Source organism: Bos grunniens, chromosome 18 (assembly GCF_055505025.1).
Source record: "Bos grunniens cultivar Pamir isolate PY7600 chromosome 18, Bosgru_T2T1.0, whole genome shotgun sequence".
NCBI classification, from domain to species: domain Eukaryota; kingdom Metazoa; phylum Chordata; class Mammalia; order Artiodactyla; family Bovidae; genus Bos; species Bos grunniens.
Window position 1 is genome coordinate 35,681,394 of NC_141182.1, and position 25,477 is coordinate 35,706,870.

The window sequence follows — 25,477 nt, forward strand, 5'->3', positions numbered from 1 at the left end:
ACTTAAAATTAAAAACTTTTCAAAAACTCTGCTTTATCCTTTATTTACTTCATCTTAACCTGCTGATTCCAGATGAGGCTGAATTTATATGATCGTATCCTTATATAGTTTTGTGGATGTTTTTTTAGAATTATGGATGTGATTATTTTTATAAAAGCATTTATTTTCAGATTCTCAATTTTAGAAAAATGTGGAAATAAAGAAAAAGAAAAAATTGCATAAAAAATGATAATTGCATGTATCCACAGATACATTAAAACACACAGACACGCCACTCTTTAGTGGAGCTAATGATGTACATTTTTTGTTCCACTCTCTTCTCTCAAGATTATTATTATTTACGTTCTCATCTAGTAATTTATACATCTAAAATTCTAATTTCTTGTTTTGTTAATTATTTTTCTTTTTTGCTCCCCCCAACCCCCATAGATCTTGAGCCAGATGATTGTGCATCCATTTACATCTTTAATGTAGATCCACCTCCATCTACTTTAAACTCACCACTTTGCTTACCACATCATGGATTACCGTCTCACTCTTCTGTTTTGTCACCATCGTTTCAGCTCCAAGGTCACAAAAACTATGAAGGAACTTGTGAAATTCCTGAATCTAAATACAGCCCATTAAGTGGTCCCAAACCCTTTGAGTGCCCAAGTATTCAAATTACATCCATCTCTCCTAACTGTCATCAAGAAATTGATGCTCATGAAGATGACCTACACATAAATGACCCAGAAAGGGAATATTTGGAAAGGCCTTCTAGAGATCATCTCTATCTTCCTCTTGAGCCATCCTACCGGGAATCTTCCCTTAGTCCTAGTCCTGCCAGTAGCATCTCTTCTAGGAGCTGGTTCTCAGATGCGTCTTCTTGTGAATCTCTTTCACATATTTATGATGATGTGGATTCGGAGTTGAATGAAGCTGCTGCCCGATTTACTCTCGGATCCCCTCTGACTTCTCCTGGTGGCTCTCCAGGAGGCTGCCCTGGAGAAGAGTCCTGGCATCAACAGTATGGACTTGGACATTCCTTGTCACCTAGGCAATCTCCTTGCCACTCTCCTAGATCTAGTATCACTGATGAGAATTGGCTGAGCCCCAGGCCAGCCTCAGGACCCTCATCAAGGCCTACTTCCCCTTGTGGGAAACGGCGGCACTCTAGTGCTGAGGTTTGTTACCCTGGGTCCCTTTCACCGCATCATTCGCCTGTTCCTTCTCCTGGTCACTCCCCCAGGGGAAGTGTAACAGAAGATACCTGGCTCAATGCTTCTGTCCAGGGTGGATCAGGCCTTGGCCCTGCGATTTTTCCATTTCAGTACTGTGCAGAAACTGATATTCCTCTGAAAACAAGGAAGACTTCTGAAGATCAAGCTCTCATACTACCAGGAAAATTAGAACTCTGTTCAGATGACCAAGGGAATCTTTCACCATCACGGGAAACTTCAGTAGATGATGGCCTTGGATCTCAGTATCCTTTAAAGAAAGATTCATCTGGTGACCAATTTCTTTCAGTTCCTTCACCCTTTACCTGGAGCAAACCAAAGCCTGGTCACACCCCTATATTTCGGTGAGTTGATGGAAATGACTAATGGTCATTTTTCATGTTTATGTTTATTGGTGGCATGTAATTACTACATTATCTATGTAGAATAATTTGACCATCTTTCCTTCTCCTTTTTGTTCTTTAGTTTCTTCCAGACAACTTAAAAGACCACATTTATTTTCTTTGTAGTCTTAAAAGTGTCTTTAAATAGGTTAAAGTTATCATTTTAAAAGTGTATAATGAATTATAAAGAATAACAAATTGCATTAGAAGCCCTAGAATGAATTTTCTTTTTTCAGAATGAATTTTCTTATCCACAAAAGCTTGTTATAAAAGATAATAGTATAAATTAAATTACTAATTATTCCCACTTAGGGATAAGGTTATATATATATTTTTGAATTTTTATATTTTTAAGAACTCAATAACATACAAGTGAAATTTGCCTTTTTTATATTGTGACAAGTGGTTTTTTCCATAATTTGTTTTTAGACTTCATATAAGTGTGTGATTTTTATTGTTGGTTTAGAGGAATTTTTAAATTTTATATATTCAAATTTGTCTTTTCCTTCACAGCTTTTAGATTTTATGTTATATTTGAAAGCCTATCCCACTCTAAAATAACTACAAATAAAGAGAAAATCTAACTTTCACGTTTCTAATTTTTATGTATAATTTTTATAATATATGTATGTAACATAAATACTGTTTGTATTTGTACATATATATATTTTTTCGAATCTTGAATCCAGCTAAGGACTGAAGACTGTTGTAATGACTGTTTTCTAAATGGCTTATCAGTTATCACAGTGCCATTTTTAGAATCAATCTAATCTAATTGATTAGGGAAGATAAGTTATCATGTGTTAAAGGTGGGTCTGTTTACTTTTTTAAAAAATGCTTTGTTATTGGTACAAATGTTTATTTCTGAATCTAGATATTTAGAAAATTATAATGTGGAATTATGCTATTGAAGACTCCTTTGAACCCATCACTTTGCTTATGAAAATTATCTTAATCTTTTTAGGGATTTGCTTAAACAAGTGCAGAAACTTGCTGAGAGTTGATGAAGTTGAGTTGTTGTTTCAGACTAATAAAAATTACTACCTTTGAGCTTCAGAGTAGCTGGTAATGCTAGGCCAAGGATATTAAGGGAAACAATGAAATAACTTAGAAATTTACTCTAGGCATGGTAGCATTCAAAGGTAGAAAAGACATTTAAAGTCTCATTTCACCAATTATTAAGATTTTTTTAAATAGAAGATATTACTTTTTAATACAAATCATTCTAGCTTTGGGTCCATTAGTATACCTGTAGACTTAGAAGTTGTTTCTTTTCTAATTCCATATTTTCATTGTTAACATATCTAAATGAACCTGTCCCCTTTAAGCTATTTAAAAATTGTTTTGATTGTTTTTGTGGTTATACACATAGTTGAGAAATAGTTATAGTTTTATGGAATTTTTTATTTTTAAATGAAATATTAGAATTTGTCCTTTTTAAAAAAAAAATAGAAACCAAAAATAAATAAAATTGATTTTATTATCAGGTTAATTATTTCTAAAACGCCCTCTGTATACAGGTTACAACTTATTAAGTGAAGTTTTGTGGGTTTTTTTCTTTTTCTTTAAATTTTATTTTTTAAATACTTTACTTCAAAGATCATAGGAAGAAATGTTGGTGCCTTCAAAGAAATAATATTCAAAGAAATAATTTGAATCACTGCTTGGCTGGCAATAATAGCATGGTGAAATGGGTCTTTGTGTGTTTTGTTTATAGCACATCTTCATTACCTCCACTAGACTGGCCTTTACCAACTCATTTTGGACAATGTGAACTGAAAATAGAAGTGCAACCTAAAACTCATCACCGAGCCCATTATGAAACTGAAGGTAGCCGAGGAGCAGTAAAAGCATCTACTGGGGGACATCCTGTGGTGAAGGTATGAGATTTTAGGGGTGTGTTTTGCAGATACCATATATCTGTTGTTGGTAGGGTCCATTCAGTCAGGTACTGCTGAGCCTGAAGAGAGAAAATTTTCAAACCTGAAAAGCTTCCATTGAGGTTTTGTGTCCTTGTTGATACAGTTGCACTTCTGCATTATGGGTTTTTTTTTTTTTTGGCTAGGCTAAAAGATATTCTTACTGGACTGACTCTTCAGCTAGTAAACCTCTAGGGAAAGATCATAATGGTTAAATAATTGTTTTTCTGACTAAAAGAAAAGACTGTTTATGTTTATAAGTACAATGCATGTTTGTTTAAGGTCCAAATAATACAGAAAAGTAAAAAGAATAAAGCAATGAATTACCTAAAGTCTAAATCCTTCAGAAATAAGCAGTCGTTGGCATTTGATTAACAATCCAGGTAATTCTCTGTATGTTTAGTGGAAGAGTAGATGGCTGACTAGAAAAATGAATGGATTTTTTTTAAAAGGATAGGACTATATATTGAACATCTTTGTAATTAAATTAATTTATTAGAAAATAAAACTAAAGTGAAATTATTAAAATTATATCTGAGTGTATAAAATACAATATGTAAGTTTTAAGAGTTGAATATTAACTTTAATTTTACTTGAATGAAACATTAAAAAAAATGAACTAAAACTATATGAACTGCTAAATTCTGGATATTGTTCTTCACTTTAAGAGATACTGAACAGTCTTTCTTAAGGCTAAAGAAGTTAAATAAATTATTGAGAAATTAAATTTTTGTCTTAGATTTAAATGTTACAAATTGCTCCCTACTCTGAAAAATGAGGTAATTGTCTCTCTTAAACTTCTTCCCCCTGCATTGCCATCTACCTCCTGAATTTTGCTGCTTATATTAATTAATCTTTTCAAATCTGTAGTCATCTCTCTGCCTCATGTCCCACCACTCCTATTGTTTAGCTTAGTTCTAGTACTAATTCTTTTTTATTTCTTTTTAAAGTGCTTTTTTTTTGTTTAAATGTTTAAGGAGGGCTTTGGATTCTTTATTCCCTGGATTCTTTCATATATGAAATTATTTGTTGCTTTTATATACTCAAACATCAGAACGGCAATGTTGTAATATGTTGTCACTTATTTTTTTCTCTTAGTGCTTGTCTTACGGCATTGTGTATTATAGTGGAGAAATTAATTAAGCAAAAACAGTTTATAGCTGATCATTTCCTATACTATCCATATTTTATGATTTATTTTCATTATCTAAACATGATTTATAGTTCTTGACAAACAAACCTTTACATTTTAGGTGGGTTTTAAAATGACTTGCAAGAAGAAATGTCAGTTCTAGAAAAAGAGATCAGATTTATGGTTACCAGAGGCAGGGGGTTGGAAGAGGGGGAATGGATGAGGGTAGTCAAAAGATACGAACTTCCAGTTAAAACATTAGTAGTGGGGATGTAATGTACAATATGGTGACTGTAGTTAACCCTGTTATATGCTATGTTTGAGAGTTGCTAGGAGAGTAGATCCTAAAGTTCTCATCACGAGAAACACCCTCCCCCCATATAACTGTAAGAAGTCGTGGATGTTAATGAAATTTATCATGGTAGTAAGTTTGCAATATATGTAAATCAAGCAATTATGCTGTGTACCTTAAAATTTCAGTACTGTATGCCAATTATAGCTCAGTAAAACTGAAAGAAAAAGAAAGCTCAGGAAAACTCAACGTAGGAATTTTACCATTTGTTATTAGAACTTTAGTTTACTCTTAAATGAGAGCTTCATTTAGGAGAAGGATTCTTTGGTTCATTCTTTTATCTTTTTTTTTTTTTTTTTAAGCCACACCATGCAGCTTCTGGAGTCTTAGTTTGCTGACTAGGGATTGAACCAGGGCCCTGGCAGTGAAAACACTAAGTCTTAGCCACTAGACCACCAGGAAATTCCCCATTTCTTCTGTCTTTGACTTTTCTTCAGTTCAGTTCGGTCACTCAGTTGTGTCCGACTCTTTGTAACCCCATGGACTGCAGCACTTCAGGCTTCCCTGTCCATCACCAACTCCCAGAGCTTGCTCAAACTCATGTCCATCAAGTCGGTGATGATATCCAACATCTCATCCTCTGTTGTCCCTTTCTCCTACCTTCAGTTTTTCCCAGCATCAAGGTCTTTTCCAGTAAATCAGTTCTTCTCATCAGGTGGCCAAAGTATTGGAGTTTCAGCTTCAGCATCAGTCCTTCCAATGAACACCCAGGACTGATCGATCTCCTTTAGGATGGACCGGTTGGATCTCCTTGCAGTCCAAGGGACTCTCAAGAGTCTTCTACAACACCACAGTTCAGAAGCATCAGTTCTTCGGCGCTCAGCTTTCTTTATAGTCCAACTCTCATATCCATACATGACTACTGGAAAAACCATAGCTTTGACTAGAGGGACCTTTGTTGGCAGAGTAATGCCTCTGCTTTTTATTGTGCTGTCTAGGTTGGTGATAGCTTTCCTTCCAAGGAGCAAGCATCTTTTAATTTCATTGCTGCAGTCACCATCTGCAGTGATTTTAGAGCCCAAGAAAAGAAAGTCTGTCACTGTTTCCATTATTTCTCCATCTATTTGCCATGAAGTGATGGGACTGGACGCCGTGATCTTTGTTCTTTGAATGTTGAATTTTAAGCCAGCTTTTTCACTCTCCTTTTCTACGTTCATCAAAGGACCCTTTAGTTCCTCTTTACTTTGTGCCATAAGGGTGGTGTCATCTGAGTATCTGAGGTTATTGATATTTCTCCTGGCAGTCTTGATTCCAGCTTGTGCTTCATCCTGCCCTGCATTTTGCACAATGTACTCTGCATATAAGTTAAAAAGCAAGGTGACAGTATACAGCTTTGACGTACTCCTTTCCCAATTTGGAGCCAGTCTGTTATTCCATGTCCAGGTCTAACTGTTGCTTCTGGACCTGCATACAGATTTCTCAGGTGGCAGGTAAGGTGGTCTGGTATTCCCATCTCTCGAAGAATTTTTCACAGTTTGTTGTGATCCACACAGTCAAAGGCTTTGGCATGGTCAATAAAGCAGAAGTAGATGTTTTTCTGGAACTCTCTTGCTTTTTCTATGATCCAGCAGATGTTGGCAGTTTGATCTCTGGTTCCTCTGCCTTTTTTAAATCTAGCTTGAACATCTGGAAGTTCTCGGTTCACATACTGTTGAAGTCTGGCTTGGAGAATTTTGAGCATTACTTTGCTAGCGTGTGAGATGAGTGCAATTGTGCGGTAGCTTGAACATTCTTTGGCATTGTCTGTCTTTGGGATTGGAATGAAAACAGCTTTTCCAGTCCTGTGGCCACTGCTGCGTTTTCCATATTTGCTGGCATTCTGAATGCATCATTAACAGCATCATCTATTAGGATTTGAAATAGCTCAACTAGAATTTCATCACCTCCACTAGCTTTGTTCGTAGTGATGCTTCCTAAGGCCCACTTCACTTTGCATTCCAGGATGTCTGGCTCTAGGTGAATGATCACATCGTAGTTATCTAGATCATTAAGATCTTTTTTGCATAGTTCTTATGTGTATTCTTACCACCTCTTCTTAATATCTTCTGCTTCTTTTAGGTCCATCACATTTCTGTCTTTTATTGTGCCCATCTTTGCATGAAATATCCCTTGGTATCTCTAATTTTCTCGAAGAGATCTCTAGTCTTGCCCATTCTATTGTTTTCCTCTCTTTTTTTTGCATTGTTCACTTAGGAAGGCTTTCTTATTTCTTCTTGCTCTTCTTTAGAACTCTGCATTCAGATGGGTATATCTTTCCTTTTCGCCTTTGCCTTTCACTTCTCAACTATTTGAAAGTTCTCAGACAGCCATTTTGCCTTTTTGCATTTCTTTTTCTTGGGGATGGTTTTGATCACCGCCTCCTATACAGTGTCATGAACCTCCATCCATAGTTCTTCAAGCACTCTGTCTATCAGATCTAATCCCTTGAGTCTATTTGTCACTTCCACTGTATAATCATAAGGGATTTGATTTAGGTCATACCTGAACGGTCTGATGGTTTTCCCTAGTTTGTTCAGTTTAAGTCTGAATTTTACAATAAGGAGTTCATGTTGTGAGCCACCATCAGCTCCTGGTCTTGTATTTGATGTCTGTATAGAGCTTCTCCATCTTCTGCTACAAAGAATATAATCACTCTGATTTCGGTATTGACTACCTGGTGATGTCCATGTGTAGAGTCGTCTCTTGTGTTGTTGCAAGAGGATGTTTGCTATGACTAGTGCGTTCTCTTGGCAAAACTCTGTTAGCGTTTGCCCTGCTTCATTTTGTACTCCAAGGCCAAACTTGCCTGTTACTCCAGGTATCTCTTGACTTCCTACTTTTGCCACCCGGTCCCTTATGATGAAAATGACATCTTTTTATGGTGTTAGTTCTAGAAGGTCTTATAGGTCATCATAGAACTTATTAGGTCATCATAGAAAGTCAAGAAATTGACTTCTCTTACCAGGAGAAAAATTATTTACACTTGCTTAAATGAATTTCCTACCCCCAAATAAGGGAAGGGGCAATTCCCTGGCAGTCCATTGGCTAGGACTTAGTATTTCCATTGCCAGGGCCCCGGGTTCCATCCCTGGCCAGGGAGCTAAGATCCCAGATCCATGTGACAGCAGCCAAGAAAAAAAAAAGATTCCCTAAGAATTTTATAGTTTAAATCATACAATATTTAGGTCTTTTCTCAATTTGAGGTAATTTTTGTATATGGTGTTAGGTATGGATCCATCTATATTCTTTTGCATGTAGGTACCTAGTTTTCTCAGCATTATTTGTTGAAAAGAGTTCTTTCCTCATTGAATGTTAAAAATCATTCCTAGTGATCCAGTGGTTAGGGCTCAGCTCTTTCACTGCTGGGGCCCAGGTTCAGTCCTTGTTTGGAGAGATAAGATTCTGCAAGCTGTGTGGCATGGCCAAAAACAAAACTGAAAAAAAATCATTTGACCATATGTCTAAGAGTTCTATTTCTAGGCTCTCTATTCTACCCCATTGGTCTTGATGTCTGCCTTTATGCTAGTCCCACAGTGTTTTGATTACAGTAGCTTTTATTAAATTTTGAAATCTAAGAGTGGGTGTATTCACCTTTGTTCTTTGTTTTTGAAAATTGTTTTGGCTATTCAGAGTCCCTTGAAATTCCATATGACTTCTGGGATGGATTTTTCTATTTCTGTAAAAATAACTTGGGATTTTTATGCAGATTGCATTGAATCTGTCGATTGTTTTAGGTAGTATTGTTCCAGTTCTTGAGCATAGGATTTTTTCTATTTATTCATGTCTTTAATTTTTTTCAGCAATGTTTTATAGTTTTCATTGTGTTTATTCCTGGGTATTTTATTCTTTTTGGTGCTATTGTAAGTGGAATTGTTTTTGTAATTTCCTTTTCAGGTTGTTGATTGTGTATAGAAATGCAGCTGATTTTCATGTGTTGACTTTATGTGCTGCTGCTTTGTTGAATTCATTTATTATCTCCAGCAGTTTTTGTTTTCTTGGTAGAATTGTTAGTTTTCTGTAGAGAAGGGGCTTCCCTAGTGGCTCAGATGGTAAAGAATTCGCCTGCAGTGTGGGAGACCTGGGTTCAATCTCTGGGTCAGGAAGATCCCCTGGATAAAGGAATGGCTTTCCACTCTAGTATTCTTGCCTGGGGAATCCCATGGACAGAGAAGCCTGGGAGGCTACAGTCTGTGGGGTTGCAAAAAATCGGACATGACTAAGTGACTAACACTTTCTGTAGATAAGATTAATCTGTGATGTGATAGAGGTTAATTATGGATGGAACCTTACCTCCTGTTCCTTTTTCTTAAAATGAGGATAATAATACACCTAGTTAAGAGTTAAGGGGGATCAAATGAAATGTTGCATGTAAAGAACATAATAAATGCTCAGTTAAGTATTTGTTGTTGTTTAGTCACTTATTTGTGTCTGAGTTTCTCCAACCCCATGGACTGCAGCAAGCCAGACTGCAGTCTCAAATGGTTACATTATTGTGATTCCATTTGTATATGTGACACTGTTAGTAGAGATGGAGACTAGATTAGTGGTTGCCAGGGAACAGGAACTGGTTGAAGATTGTGAATGTAAAGGGGTAGCACAAGAGCATTCCTTTGTGGTAATGAGGCGTTCTAGATCCTGACTGTTACAGTGGTTACTTAAATCTACATACGGGATAAAATTGCATAAAACTACACACATACTTTGTTATACAGTGATAAGTTTTATAAAGGAATAAATATTTTTGAGTCTTATTCTAAATGTTACTGAAATTTAAGATGGCGATTATAGTATTTTTTTCCATAACTACTTTGTATTCATCATATACTAAGATTCGTTTCCAGGTAATGACTTTTTATATGATATTGTTACATGCACATTTACAGTTTGAAGCAATTGATATTTTGGAAGTTTTGAACTTTTAGTATCTCTACATTGTATATCATGTTTCTAATATTAATATATTCAGATCCCCTCCCTCCAAGTAAGGTAGCAGAACTGATAATAGAACTCCCCTTTTTGAAGCTGCTCTAGTCTGTCCTGTAGTGACCTTCGGGCTGTAACCCTCCAGCTTTAGTTAAATTAAGCACACACAGACCTTTGCTATGGAAACATACAGAATCATAACAAACAGCTTACTTTCTTCTGCAGCCCAGAAGGTGATCTGAAGAGAAGTGTCCTGATACCAAAAGAAAGATTTTAGAGTAGTGTTAACAGTAACAATAATTTGTTTCCTATAACATATGGGTAACAAATGAGATGGGATGGGATAATAGTCTAATTATTTGATCTTCTTTTAAAATCCTTGAAATGCGAAGGAGAAGCCCTGTTTTTCCTATGCTGTAGTATATATGCTTGGAGCAGATGTTGGCTGAACTATGTATTATGAAATATGTTCCCTTTGAAATTTTATATGCCTGATTACCTTCCTCCATCACTGGCTCATTTTACTATCAAATATAAAGGACAGGTGGCTTATGTCTTTGCCAAACTGGTATTAATATGAGTCATCTAATACAACTGGCATACTTTGAAATGTATTGAATAGTACTTACTGGTATGTTATGTGATATTTGGGTAACTTTATAGATAGTAATAAAGTTTTTAATTTATATTTTCTATTTTAGATTTTACTACTTCATTTAAAGTAATCACTTTAGTGGCTGTAATTCTTATTTAAATAATTCTGTTGACTAACCTGGTGTCATTTTGTTCCACCAAATTGTACTCTCTCATTCCAAAATTCATTCATTCACCAATGATTAGATGCCTGTAACATGCTAGGTGCTATACTAGGCTCTGGAGATGACAAAATGGACGCTGTCCTCTTCACAGTACTGTGGGGCAAGTGGTAAAGTTGTTGGTACTTTTTCTTCCACTATGTGAACACTTGGTTCCATAGAGTAATTTGTTCAATGTAGGATTAAACATGAAAAAGCAGTAAGTATAAATTTGGGGGTAGTTCCTTAACCTTTCTTAGCTTCAGATTCTTCATCTATAAAGAAAATGGCATAAATTCCATGGGAGTTTTAGAATTAAATGAGCTAATTTAGTTAAAGTGTATCTCCACTCTCTATCTTTATTTTTTCACCTCTGGGTCAAAATGTGGAGGAATCTGTTTCTGCATTGTCACTTACCCCATCTGCCTCCATACAAACCAAAAGGGAAAAATGACTGAACTTTATTTGTGTGCATATGTACATCTACACCCTCATTTTTACTATTTCTTCTTTAGTTAGCGATTTATTTAGGCTTTTTTTTTCCTACTGTAATCATATTGACATTTTATCATTTTATGGAATATTTTCCATTCATTTAAAGCTTTAAAATGTATTAACTTATTTATACCAAGATGTAAAAAGATATCACAACTAATATTAATAGATTTCTTAAATACACAATATTTAAGTATTTATAGGAAACTGCAATTTCCACTTCAATATACTGGATTAAACACGTGTTTACCTTCATTAGACATTAAGCAGTTAAAGCTTAAGCTTGTTGGTTGGAGAAATCATTTTACATAAGAACCAGAAATCATTTTACACTAAAGAACCTTGGGAAGGCTCAAAGGGTTGAAGCACTGATATCTCTGAAAGTGGGGTGTGAGGTGAGGCTGAAAACAGAAGAATTGGTTGAAGATCTACAAAACAAGCAAACGTCACAGTTTTTCCTTTCTTATGTGGTATAACCAAGCGATAACCACTGGCTTACCTTGGGAGAATTTTGGAAATTTATTGTTTAGAGAGTGTGAAATAGAAGTTCTAGGTTCTAGAATAATTGAAGCAGGGTTTGGGGCTTTATACAGAAAATGGTATGGGGCTGAAAGAGGAGGCATAATAAAAGTCTGTGTCCTGAATAGAGAGACTTCTAACTCCTCTTGACGCCTAAAGGTTTATGTTCCCTAGACAGGAGACTGGAGGATTTGCTTTTAGGCAAACTGGTCAAGATAAAATACCTTTGTGCCTCTTGACTTGCAAATATTCTAGACCAGTGGTTCTCAACCCTATCAGACCCAACCCCACTCTCAAAATTTTAAACAAATATTTTTATAATACTACTTTATTTACCTGGAATGGAAATGCAAAGATAATATAATCAGCCTACATAATATAATTTTAGAAATATCAATATAATGCTTTAATATTGAGGGAATAAATTTAGAAAACTAAATTATAGCAAAAAGTTATGTTTCAAAATGAAAAGACTTGGTAACAACTGTTCAGTCTCTCAGTTGTGTCCGACTCTGCAACCCCATGGACTGCAGCACGCCAGGCCTCCCTGTCCATCACCAGCTCCTGGAGTCTACTCAGACTCATGTACCTTGAGTTGGTGATGCCATCCAACCATCTCATCCTCTGTCGTTCCCTTTTCCTCCCACCTTCAATCTTTCCCAGCATCAGGGTCTTTTCCATGAGTCATTTCTTCACATCAGGTGGCCTAAGTATTGAAGCTTCAGCATCAGTCCTTCCAGTGAATATTCAGGACTGATTTCCTTTAGGATTGACTGGTTTGATCTCCTTGCAGTCCAAGGGAATCTCAAGAGTCTTCTCCAACACCGTAGTTCAAAGGCATCAATTCTTCAGTGTTCAGCTTGCATCCCTGTGGACTATACAGTCCATGGACTTCTCCATGCTAGAATACTGGAGTGGGTAGCCTTTCCCTTCTCCTCTTCCCAAACCAGGACTCGAACCCTGGATTGCCACACTGCAGGCAGATTCTTTGCCAGCTGAGCCATAAGGGAAGCGGTAACAACTGTACAAAACACAATAAAGTAGCTAGATATTTGTACCTACAGCATCACTACAGTGTCACAGGCACAAAGGCAGATGTGTTGATCAGCAGCCTGAATGCCACAAGTGAGTGGCATTACTGACAATGACATGATTTTCTGAAATGATCAACTCTTGCTTAAGTTTTCTTCAATTTACATGGCAGTTATATTCATGATAAATTCTTATGTGTTAAAACTGTGATTTGGGTGATATTTATATATTCTAAGGAGTTGAGTTCCAAGTTCACAAACTTTTCTGTATGTATATACATACATGATGGGACATTCTGAAGTTCTGGGCAACACAGGCTAGTTCTGCTCTTTGAAGAACAATGATTATCTCATGCATTGATAGGTATTTGAAGAACAGTGAGTATCTCATGAAGTGATAGGAATTTGGATTTCTGGCCCCTTTGCATTAAATACCATTAGTGCACGTCAGTCATCATGTTGCCATACTCATTCATTTATGTATTAACTGTGGCTATTTTTTGTGCAATAGTGGCAGAGTAGTTAAGATAGAGAGTATACTGGCACTCTCATCATTTCACAGTGCTGCTCAGGGAGCTACAAATCAGTGATACAGTTAAAACTTGGTAGTGTTTCAGGAGCTGTGAGTACTGAAACTTTCACAGTGTATACTCATGTTGTCATGATGTCATCGTTCTCATCATGTCAAAATAAGAAACAGAAAGCATTTCAGTCATCCTTTTAAAGCACAGTAGAGTATATAATTTTGTTATTGCGCAATAGTGCTATGGCTAGGCTAAAAGAATGTTTGTCTTACATAGCCTCACATTTCCATCTAGATATCTCAGCATTACCTTGAATATAACATGACTAACATTGAAGACATGACCTTATCTTTCTCCAAATGTATTCTAAATAAGTGACTTCTTTATTTGCTAGGGATACCGTCATTCTCCTGCGTATGGAAGCTCAGAACTTCTAATTTCTTTGTTCCCTTCTCTTTATTGTTCTATATGTAGTCAGTTATAAAAATCCCTTCAGGGACTCATAAGAAAGATTTATTGCATTAATCCATCTTCATTCCTATTTTCTATTCATGTTCTTACTTCTACCCTTGTTTAAATTTTGAGTACACATGATTTTAATGCTTTAGCCTCTTAGCTGATTTCCATGATTTTGTCTTTTCTTTCCTAAACAGAGCCTTAATTGCTTTTTATCATGTACTTCCCTATTTCCTATATTATTATGATTAATAGATTTCTACCTTTAAAGGTCTTCACTAATTCCTTTAAATTTAATACATACCACTTTGTTCTTTATTTTAGTGTCACCTATATAATACTGGCTGAAGCAGTGACATTTGATAGAGATATTTTCATAACACATCCTCAATAAAAAGAGAAAAAGGTAGAGTGGTAAACAAGACAGAGTTTTTACCTTTTTGAAACTTACGTGGTACTGAGGCAAACAGATATGAACAAATATATAAAATACTTTTAATAGTAATAAATACTATGAAAAATGATAAAACAGGATAAAGGGGTGAAATACAATGTTTCAGATAGGGTGGTTTTCTCTGAGGAGCTGACCTTTGAGTGCAGGCTGAAGCAATGAGGTAATGTGACGATCAGAGGGAAGAATATTCCAAAGGGATAAAATATTATGTGTGAAACTCCTGAGGGTCCGAATGAGCTTAAGTGGTCCATGCAATAAGGCCAGGATGATCAGAACAGACTGTGGAAGGGAGAGAGTAGGAGAAGGTAAGGCAGCAGATTATCTAGGGCCCAGATCACATAGGACTTGTAAATATTTGTTGGGCATTTGAATTTAGTTCTCAGTGTGGAAGGAAGCCACTATAGAGTTCTGAGCAGGGAGGTAAAGTTATCCGGTTAATGTTACAAGTTTGTTCTGGCTCCTCGACAGAAAACAGGCTATCAAGGAGCAAGAGTAAGAACAGGGAGAGCAGTTATAAGGCTGTTGCAATGGTTCAGGCTTTATTTGCTTCTCTAAATGTTACAGGACTGAAAAGCATCCTGAGTAAATCCTTTTTTTCTGATAATAGGCAAAAAATTTCATGTCCTTTCCTGGGTAGAGGAGGATAATCAATAAATTATGATGTTGCTTGGTTACAGACTCCAGTGTAAAGCCAGGCATGGGCAAGCCTGAGGGAGTAAAACACTCACCTGAAGGACAACATAATCAAATAAATTTGAAACTCTGATTAGATTCCATACTTAGACTCCGGATGCACACTAATAGCTAACATTTGTTGGCTACATGCCAAGCACTATACTAGGCACTCTGTTGATATCATATGTCAGGATACTTTACAAAACCATAATATACAAATAGAGAATTTCTTTTAAGGTTATTAAATAGCTCATAAAATCTCAGGTTTGAAAGCTATGTGGCCTGGAACAGTGTCCAGCCACCCTACTCAGTTTTGCTCTACTGAAAACATCACTGACTCTGACTCAGCATCCACAGCTTGTAGAGACAGTGCTTGGGTCTGGGCCCTAGAAACTCCACTGCCTTGAAGAGCTCCTCCACTGTGCTTACTGAAAAATAAACTTTATGCAGTCTATATTATCATACTGTGCCCTTGGCAAATTTTCTTCCCAGGGGCACTTAGGTCCAAAAGTAGGAGTGAGGATTGCTGAGAGTATCTCTCTGAAGCTTATAAGACCTCCCCACCAGGTGCCATGTAAACCACCATCCCGAAGCAGAGGAGTCTGACTAAAGCTGCAGTAGTAGAGCTGAGACAGCTTAAGAACTGTGACCTGACCAAATAAAAAAAAATTTAAAAATAGCATGCCTCTTTCTGGAAATAAATATTTTCTACTTCAGTTCCTAGAGTTCTTTTATACAAAATGTCTAGTATATGTTAAACAATGCATACACACACAAGAAAGTGTGAACCAGGGCTTCCCTGGTGGTTTAGTGGTAAAGAATCTGCCTGCCAATGCAGGAGACACGGGTTCAGCACCTGATCCGGGAAGATCCCACGTCCTGCAGAGCAACTAAGCCTATGTGCCGCGGCTATTGAGCCTGTGCTCTAGAGCCTGGGAGCCGCAACTACTAAGCCATGTGCCACAACTACTGAAGCCTGCACTCCCTAGAGCCTGTGCTCTGCAACGAGAAGCCACTGTAGTAAGAAGCCTGCGCACTGCATCTAGAGAAAAGCCAGTGTAGCAACAGAGACCCAGCAAAGCCAAAACTAAATAAATACATAATTATATAAAATTAAAAAAAAAACAACTGTGAACCACAGTGAAGAGAAAACAGTCAATAGAAACAGACCCAGAGGTGGCTCAAATCTGGCCCTACATCTGGGTTGGACTTATCAGAAAGAGACTTTGACATAACAGTGATAAAAATGCTAAATTAGCTAGTAGAAAAGGTGGGCTAAATATGTGAAGGGATGAAGGAATTCCAGTAGAGATGTGGAAAAAAAATTTTTAATTGAAAGGATAATAAGGACAAAGATACAAGAAAACTACAAGAACAATATCCCTAAAATATATAAGACAAAAATCCTCAACAAAAAAACTAGCAAACCAAATCCAACAACACATTAAAAGGATTATAACCCTGGTGGTGCAGTGGTTAAGAATCCTTGTAATGTAGCGGAGTGTGTTCAATCCCTGGCCAGAGAACAGAGATCCCACATACTACAGAGCAAGTACACCTGCAAGCCACCACTAAGACCCAATGCAGCCAAATAAATAATTTTTTAAAAAGGATTATACAGCATGACCAAATGGAATTTACCTCAAGAATGCAGAAGGTGATTCAACAAATGAAAATCAGTTGTTATATTAATAGAAAGAAGGCATAAAAACCACATGATCATCTCAATTGACACAGAAAAGGCATTTGATAAAATTTAACAGCTTTCATTAAAAAAACAAAAACACCCAAGCAAACTAGGAAAAGTGGGGAAGTCCTTAACATGATCAAGGTCATTTATGAAAAGCCCACAGCTGACATCATCCTGGTAAAAGACTGCCAGTTTTCCCCCTAAGATCAGGAACAAGACAAGGTTGCTTGCTTTTGTCACTGCTATTCAGCATTTGTGCTGAAAGTTCTAGCCAGAGCTATTAGGCAAGAAAAAGAAATAAAAGACATCAAAATTGGAGAGGAAGAGGTAAAATTATCTCTATTAACAGATGACATGCTCATCTACTTTAAAAATCCCGAATAATCCCCAAGAAAGCTGCTAGAGCTAATAAATTAGTTCAGGGAAGTTTCTGGGCAGGAGATCAACTCATACTTAAGCAGCTGTGTTTCTGTGTATTTCTATGTGAAAGTTGCTCAGTTGTATCTGACTCTTTGCGACCCCATGGACTATTTTTAGTCCATGGAATTCTTCAGGCCAGAATACTGGGGTGGGTAGCTAGTTCCCTTCTCCAGGGGATCTTCCCAACTCAGGGATCGAACCCAGGTCCCCACATTGCAAGCAGATTCTTTACTATCTAAGCCACCAGGGAAGCACGTACAGGTGATAAACAACCCAAAGAGGACATTAAGAAAGCAGTTTCACTTACAATAGCATCTAAAAGAAGTAGTTCTGAATTAATTTAACCAAGGAGATATAAGACTTGTATGCTGAAAATTATAAAATGTTTCTGAAAGAAAACTAAATGGAAATATATAAAGTAATTTAAAAATAATATAAAGTAAAAATAGGAACTTCCTTGGCAATTGAGTGGTTAAGACTTTGTTTTCCAGTGCAGAGGGTGCAAGTTTAGTCCCTGGTTGAGGAGTTAAGACCCCATGTGTCTCCAGGCCAAAAAAACCAAAACATAAGATAGAAAGCAATATACAACAAATTCAAAAATAACTTTTAAAAATGGTCTACTTAAACAATATTGTTTAAAAAAATATAAAGTAAAAATAAAATCTAAGTATACTTGGAACAAAAATAGACATCCCATTTTCATGGGAAGGAGACTTAATTAAGATATCAGTGCTCCCCAAAGAAATCTACAGATTTAATGCAGTATTTAGCCAGATTCCAACAGTCCTTTTTGCAAAATGAAAAATCGTAGTCTCAAATTCATATGGAATTGCAAGGGGCCTCAAGTAGCTGAAACAATCCTGAAAAGGAAGAATAAAGTTGGAGGATTTCCTCTTCCTGACTTGTAACATACTACAAAACTACAGTATTTTAAACAGTATGGTGCTGGCATAAAGACCAATGAAGTAGAATAGAAAGCCCAGAAATAAGTTCTAACATATATGATGAATTAATTTTTGATGGGGTTCCAAGACCTTTCAGTGGGAGAAATGAGTCTTTTCAACAGATGGTGCTGGGAAAATTAGATATCCACAAGCAAGACAATGTAGTTGAATCCTTGTCTTATATGATATACAAAAATTAACTCAAAGTGGATCAGAGACCTAATGTAAGACCTAAAACTATAAAATCTTTGAAGAAAACTTGAGGAAAATCTTTTCAACATTGGACTTGGTAGAGGTTTCTTAAGTATGTTAGCTAAAGCACAAGCAACAAAAGAAACAAATCAGACTCCATCAGAATTAAAAAGGGTCTTTCCAGGTGGTGCAGTTGGTTAAAAATCCACCTGCCAATGTAGGAGACACAAGAGACATGGGTTCAATCCCTGGATCAGGAAGATCCCCTGGAGTAGGAAATGGTAACCCTCTCTAGTAATTCTTGCCTGGGAAAATCAAGGACAGAGGAGCCTGGTGGGCTACAGTCCAGGTTTGCAGAGTTGGACATGACTGAGCATGCACAAAGGCAAAAGGCAAAATTTAAAAAACTTGTGTGTGTCAAAGGACACAACCAAGAAAGTAAAAAAAACAACCTGCAGAATGGGAGATAGTATTTGTAGATCACATATCTGCAAGGGATTAATATTCAGATTATGTGAAGAACTCATACACCTTTGATGAACAACATCAAAACAAATATAAATGCACACCCATATGTACTGCCAAAGAATGTTGAACTTTTTTGTTTAAGCAGGCACTTAACTTGGTTGGAGTCAACCTGTAAAACCTGTCTCCCTGTGCTTGGTGGTACCTCATTATCTCATTTCAGTTATTTTAGCCTTAGGCTGCTTGAGTCTGTCCTGTTATGGATGGTTTACAGGTCAGACAAAGAACTGGGTGGAGTGTGTATGTGTGTGTGTGTGTGTGCTGCTGCTGCTGCTGCTGCTGCTAGGTCGCTTCAGTCGTGTCCGACTCTGTGCGACCCCATAGACGGCAGCCCACCAGGCTCCCCCGTCCCTGGGATTCTCCAGGCAAGAATACTGGACTGGATTGCCATTTCCTTCTCCAATGCATGAAAGTGAAAAGTCAAAGTGAAGTCGCTCAGTAGTGTCCGACTCTTAGCAACCCCATGGACTGCAGCCTACCAGGCTCCTCTGTCCATGGGATTCTCCAGGCAAGAGTACTGGAGTGGGGTGCCATTGCCTTCTCCAGTGTGTGTGTGTGTATATATATGTATGTGTATATATATATAAAACTTGGAGCACCCCTTCTCTGGCTCTCTTTTCTGGGATTTGCCTCTACTTTCCAGAGGTTATGACAGGCTCCGTCCTTGTTTCTTCAAGCCCTTCAGACTGTAGATTTTTTGGTAGTTTCAGCCACACTGTTAAAAGCATGGACTGTGGCTTTCCCTCAGATTAAAGCCTTAAAAACAGGAAACACACCTTCCCTTATTTTCTTCTTACATGTGTCAGTTTCTAGTATCTCTTTACTTTGATACTTTCCTTCCTTTCAAAGTCATTCTTTATATTTGTTCCAGTGTATAGTTGCTGTTGGACTTCCCTGGTGACTCAGAAGGTAAAGAATCTGCCTGCAATGTGGGAGACCTGGGTTTGATCCCTGGGTTGGGAAGATCCCCTGGAGGAGGGCATGGCAATCCTCTCCAGTATTCTTGCCTGGAGAATCCCATGGACAGAGGAGTTGACAGGAAACAGTCCATGGGGTCGCAAAGAGTCAGACACGACTGAGCGACTAAGTACAGTACAGTACACATAGTTGCTGTCTGCATGATGGCAGGTCCAGTGGGTGCTACTCAGCCATCAGACTGAACACAGGAGTCTCCCTAAATGCTTTAGGCTCTGTTTCTTTTAACTGCCTCTTTTTTGTGGTCACCATTTTTACCTCCAGTACCTCCTAGCCATCACCCTTTTTCATCCTGTGTTGCTGTTTTAACCCAGGCAATAGCTGAAGAGTACCAAAGAAAGTCAAGTAGCCTAGCTTTTTAAGTCAGTTGAAATTCTCAGTTGGAAACATGGAAAAGGACTTTTCAGGTCATTTCTACTAAAAGTATCTCTGATTTTAACAGCCTGATTGGGGACCTTCCCACATATGCTGATCTGTAAGTCCGATCTGGATGGTTAATGTTGCCTAGAGCACAGAATCAACATTTCTTTTATATTCTACATAGCACCTTATCAAGGCTTTTCAGAATTTAGGTTGATCTAGCTTTTAATCTGGAGAAGGCAATGGCACCCCACTCCAGTGTTCTTGCCTGGAAAATCCCATGGACGGAGGAGCCTGGTAGGCTGCAGTCCATGGGGTCGCACAGAGTCGGACACAACTGAGCGACTTAGCAGCAGCAGCTTTTAATCCCCCAAAACCCGCTCATCCCTTTGTAATATATTCCAGCATTTTATAACTCTTAAGATATTTCTGTAGTTTAGAGGGTTGTTCACCTATTACTTGTTTTGACTGTTGAGATAACATTTTATGTATCAATAGTATATGATACAAATACAAGACTTATTGTTGTAAACTTACTGTAAAATGCATGGATAATGAGTTGTTATTTTTCTGTGTTTGCTCTTCCAAATTAGCTCCTGGGCTACAGTGAAAAGCCAATAAATCTACAGATGTTTATTGGAACAGCAGATGACCGATATTTACGGCCTCATGCATTTTACCAGGTGCATCGAATCACTGGGAAGACAGTTGCTACTGCAAGCCAAGAGATAATAATTGCCAGCACAAAGGTTCTGGAAATTCCACTTCTTCCTGAAAATAATATGTCAGCCAGGTATCTTGAAACATCCTGAAATGGACTGTTTTTTCTTTTCCTGAAATAATTTTCAGAAGAAAATATATTTATTTTTATATTAATAGCACAAAAATAAAATAGTATTCTGAATTAACTGAATAACATTTTATAAACAATTAGAGTATATTTGCTAAGGTTGGTATCATATTTCCATAAAGAAAATTCAATTCAGCAAAAGTTTATGACCATGTATTTACCAGGCAAGCATCATGCTAGTTGATAGAGACACAAATAGTGAACTTTTGTCAAGTAGCCCACAGTCTAATCAGTTCAGTCGCTCAGTCGTGTCCCACTCTTTGTGACCCCATGAACCACAGCACGCCAGGCCTCCCTGTCCATCACCAACTGCTGGAGTCTACCCAAACCCATGTCCATTGAGTCGGTAATGCCATCCAACCATCTCATCCTCTTTCGTCCCCCTCTCCTCCTGCCCTCAATCTTTCCCAGCATCAGGGAAAAGAGTCAAATGAGTCAGCTCTTCACATCAGGTGGCCAAAGTATTGGAGTTTCAGCTTCAACATCAGTCCTTCCAATGAACATCCAGAACTGATCTCCTTAAGGATGGACGGGTTGGATCTCCTTGCAGTCCAAGGGACTTTCAAGAGTCTTCTCCAACACCACACTTCAAAAGCATCAATTCTTCTGCGCTCAGCTTTCTTTATAGTTCAACTCTCACATCCATACCTGACTAACGGAAAACCCATAGCCTTGACTAGACAGACCTTTGTTGGCAAAGTAATGTCTCTGCTTTTTAATATGCGGTCTAGGTTGGTCATAACATTCCTTCCAAGGAGTAAATGTCTTTTAATTTCATAGGATTGACAATAAATAATTGCAGAACAATTGTGATAAGTTTCCTTAAAGAAAACTTTTGACTGCTTTCAGATGTCCCATTTTATCCATATCCAAATAAAATGAGATTTTGCCAAATTCTGAATGAGAATGCAGTAGAGTTTTGTTCAAGTGGATTAGTTAGGAATGTATAGTACCTGTAATAGAAACCTGAAGTGCAGTGGCTTAAACAGCGAGAGGTTTAATTTTTCTTTCTGCAAAAGAAATATACAGATAGGCATTTTAGGGCTGGCATAGTGGCTCCATAAGTCATTGGGGCCCCAAGCTCCTTCTGTTTTTTGTTTGCTATTTTTAGGTTGTAGTTTTCGTCCTCAAGATTACCTCATGATCCACAGTGGCAGCTAGAGCTTTTGCCATCATACCTGTAATCCTAGAAGGAATAGGAAGAAGGGGTAGGAGGAAGGGTGGGAGAGAATTTTCATCTGAGTCAGGCCTCTTTAAACAGCTTTTCCCAGAAACTTACCCAACACTTTTATTGCATCTCATTGATCATCCTTGTATATAGGGAAGACCTGGATATGTTTTGTTTTGTTTTTTAACCTGAGTACATTGCCACCCCTAACAAGATAGGGGTCTGTTACTGAGAAAAACAGAAAAAGGATATTTAGTAGGCAACTATTACTTTGCCACAATCAGGTATGTGAAACTTACAGTGACTTTTTTAGAGAAATTGTTTCAAACTATAATATAGGTCTTTCTTAAGGTGGCATTGATATCTGTCCCAGGCTATTGGAAGAATAGTCCTATTAAAATCGGATTTCAGTCTCAGGCTCTCCTCTTTTAAATTTATATTTTTATTTAATTGAATATACCCCTGAAGACATGGTAATTTATGATATAACTGTACAATTATAAAATAAGAATTGCTTTTATCTACTTACTAGCAGAAAAGAAAAATTAATATAGATTTAAATAAAACCTTATCTTTGCCTGCTTTGTTCAAGTCAATAGTACTCGAGAACTGGATCCTATTAAGTCAATACATGGGCTAAAATGAGAGTTTTTTCATGGCTGGGGCACTGTTAGCTGATAATCTCTACTCTTATACTTTCTGTGTTCTGCAGTATATAAAAAGAACTTTGTATTCTCAGGTGATCCTTATTCAGGTACATGAGCAAAACTCTTAAAGAAAAATGTTAACTCTGTTTCCAGGCATCCTGTTTGACCCATTTTCAAATAAGGTGAGGTGGCCAGCCTCTAATGAGAATGCAAGAAGGCTTACCTCCCTTCCTCCCTTTTACTCTTGGATCTTACTTTTTAAATTTTTTTTAGCTGCACCACGAGACTTACGGGATCTTAGTTCCCCAACCAGGGATCAAACCTCAGTCCTTGGCAGTGGAAGCACAGAATTCTAACCACAGGATGACCAGGGAATTCCCTAGGATCTTTTTCATTTAGCATCAAAAACACATGAAAATACTGTTATTCAGATGCAGAGGGGAAATTGAAAATCAACTTTGAACTATCTTTTTCTAAGAATTCATAAAATTGCTTCTTAGGTGACAGTTTGCAGGCCATGTTTCCATTCATTCCTCTGGATATTTTAAGCAGTAGACTTTACCAGACAAGGAGAGACCTACAAAAACTTTATCATTGTTATTTTTTGCCTCGGCTTCCTGGAAGTTCATGATCAAGCTCAATTATAGTAATTATAGTAATTCACGTAACGTTAGATTTGGGATATATTTATTTCCTGTTTCTTCTATTTAAAAATTTTTTTCTATTTCTTTCTTCTTGACGTTATTCGTGTTTATGTTGTAAAATGCCTCAAATCATTTTTTAAAATAATGTATAAATCAATAAATTAAAGAAAACAGAGTACATGAGTTTCTAAGACAGATTTTCAAGAATTTAAGAAAGCCTTACGTACCAAATAATGTGAACTTATCAGAACTGTAGGATCCAAACATGAAATAGAGGTGGTAGTAAAGATTCATGTTCCCTTCCCCAACCGGAGGTGGCAGACACTGACTGCCTGGAATAGACCAGAAAGAACAAATTCAGACTTAAATTGAAGAAAGTAGGGAAAACCACTAAGCCATTCAAGTATGACCTAAATTAGATCCCTTACAATTATACAGTGGAAGTGACAAATAGATTGAAGGGATTAGATCTGATAGAGAATGCCTGAAGAACCATGGACAGAGGTTCGTGTCATTGTATAGGAGGCAGTGATCAAAACCATCCCCAAGAAAAAGAAATGCACAAAGGCAAAATGGTTGTCTGAGGAGGCCTTACAATTTAGTTGAGAAAAGAAGAGAAGTGAAAGGCAAACGCAAAAAGGAAAGGTATACCCATCTGAATCCAGAGTTCCAAAGAATAGCAAGGAAAAATAAGAAAGCCCTCCTAAGTGAACAATGCAAAGAAATAGAGGAAAACAGTAGAATGGGAAAGGCTAGAGATCTCTTCAAGAAAATTAGCAATACCAAGGGAACATTTCATGCAAAGATGGGAACACTAAAGGACAGAAACAGTGTGGACCTAACAGAAGCAGAAGATATTAAGAAGAAATGGCAAGAATACACAGAAGAACTATACACAAAAAGTCTTAATGACCCATGGTGTGATAACTTATCTAGAGCCAGACATCCTGCAATGTGAAGTCAAGTGGGCCTTAGGAAGCATCATTATGAACAAAGCTAGTGGAGTCAAAGCCTTTGACTGTGTGGATCACAACAAACTGTGAAACATTCTTAAAGAGATGGGAATACCAGACTACCTTGCCTGCCTCCTGGGAAACCTGTATGTAGGTCAAGAAGCAACAATTAGAACAGGACATGGAACAGCAGACTGGTTCCAAATTGGGAAAGGAGTGTGTCAAGGCTGTATATTGTCACTTTGCTTGTTTAAGTTACATGCAGAGTATATCATGCGAAATGCAGGGCTGGATGAAGCACAGGCTGGAATCAAGATTGTGGGGAGAAATATCAGTGATCTCAGATACGCAGATGACACACCACCCTTATGGCAGAAAGCGAAGAGAAACTGAGGAACCTCTTGATGAAAGTGAAAGAGGAGAGTGAAAAAGTTAGCTTAAAACTCAGCATTAAAAAATGAAGATCATGGCATCCAGTCCCATCACTTCATGGCAAATAGATGGGGAAATAATGGAAACAGTGACAGACTTTCTTTTCTTGGGCTCCAGTATCACTGCAGATGGTGGCTGTAGCCATGAAGTTAAAAGACCCTTGCTCCTTGGAAGAAAAGCTGTGACAAACATAGACAGCATATTAAAAAGCAGAGACATGACATTACCAGCAAAGGTCCATCTAGTCAAAGCTGTGGTTTTTTCAGTAGTCATGTATGGATGTGAGAGTTGGACCATAAAGAAGGCTGAGTGCCAAAGAATCGATGCTTGTGAGCTGTGGTGTTGGAGAAGACTCTTGAGAGTCGCTTGGACAGCAAGGAGATCAAACCAGTCCATTCTAAAGGAGATCAATCCTGAATACTCATTAGAAGGGCTAATGCTGAAGTTCCAATACTTCGGCCACCTGATGCGAAAGAGCCAACTTATTAGAAAAGACCTTAATTCTGGGAAATATTGAAGGCAGAAGGAGAAGGGGATGACAGAGGATGAGATGATTGGATGGCATCCCTGACTCAATGAACATGAGTTTGAGCAAGCTCTGGGAGATGGGGAAGGACAGGGAAGCCTAGCGTGCTGCAGTCCATGGTGTCGCAGAGTTTGACACGACTGTGCGACTGAACAACAACTTCCACTGCAGGGTGTGCCAGTTTTATCCCTAGTCAGGGATCTAGTATCCTGTATGATGCGGCCAAAAGAAAGAAAAAGCTCTACTGTTCTCTCAGAGCAGTAGTGTGGGGGAAGATTGGGAGATAGCCCCTTTG

At 37.6% G+C, this 25,477-nt stretch overlaps 1 protein-coding gene across 9 annotated transcripts in view; it reads left to right on the plus strand.

Annotated features, from left to right (window-relative positions):
• The window catches only part of NFATC3 (nuclear factor of activated T cells 3), a 94,479-nt gene that overhangs the window by 31,377 nt on the left and 37,625 nt on the right, over nucleotides 1-25,477 (plus strand). For 6 of the 9 annotated variants that reach the window (XM_086351364.1, XM_086351365.1, XM_086351363.1 and 3 more), the window contains exons 2-4: nucleotides 430-1,564; nucleotides 3,321-3,483; nucleotides 20,556-20,755. In XM_086351364.1, the coding sequence (XP_086207490.1) occupies nucleotides 430-1,564; nucleotides 3,321-3,483; nucleotides 20,556-20,755 (1,498 nt within the window). The remainder of the gene's footprint in view (nucleotides 1-429; nucleotides 1,565-3,320; nucleotides 3,484-20,555; nucleotides 20,756-25,477) is intronic. The other 3 variants (XM_086351371.1, XM_086351369.1, XM_086351367.1) reach the window with 1 other exon arrangement.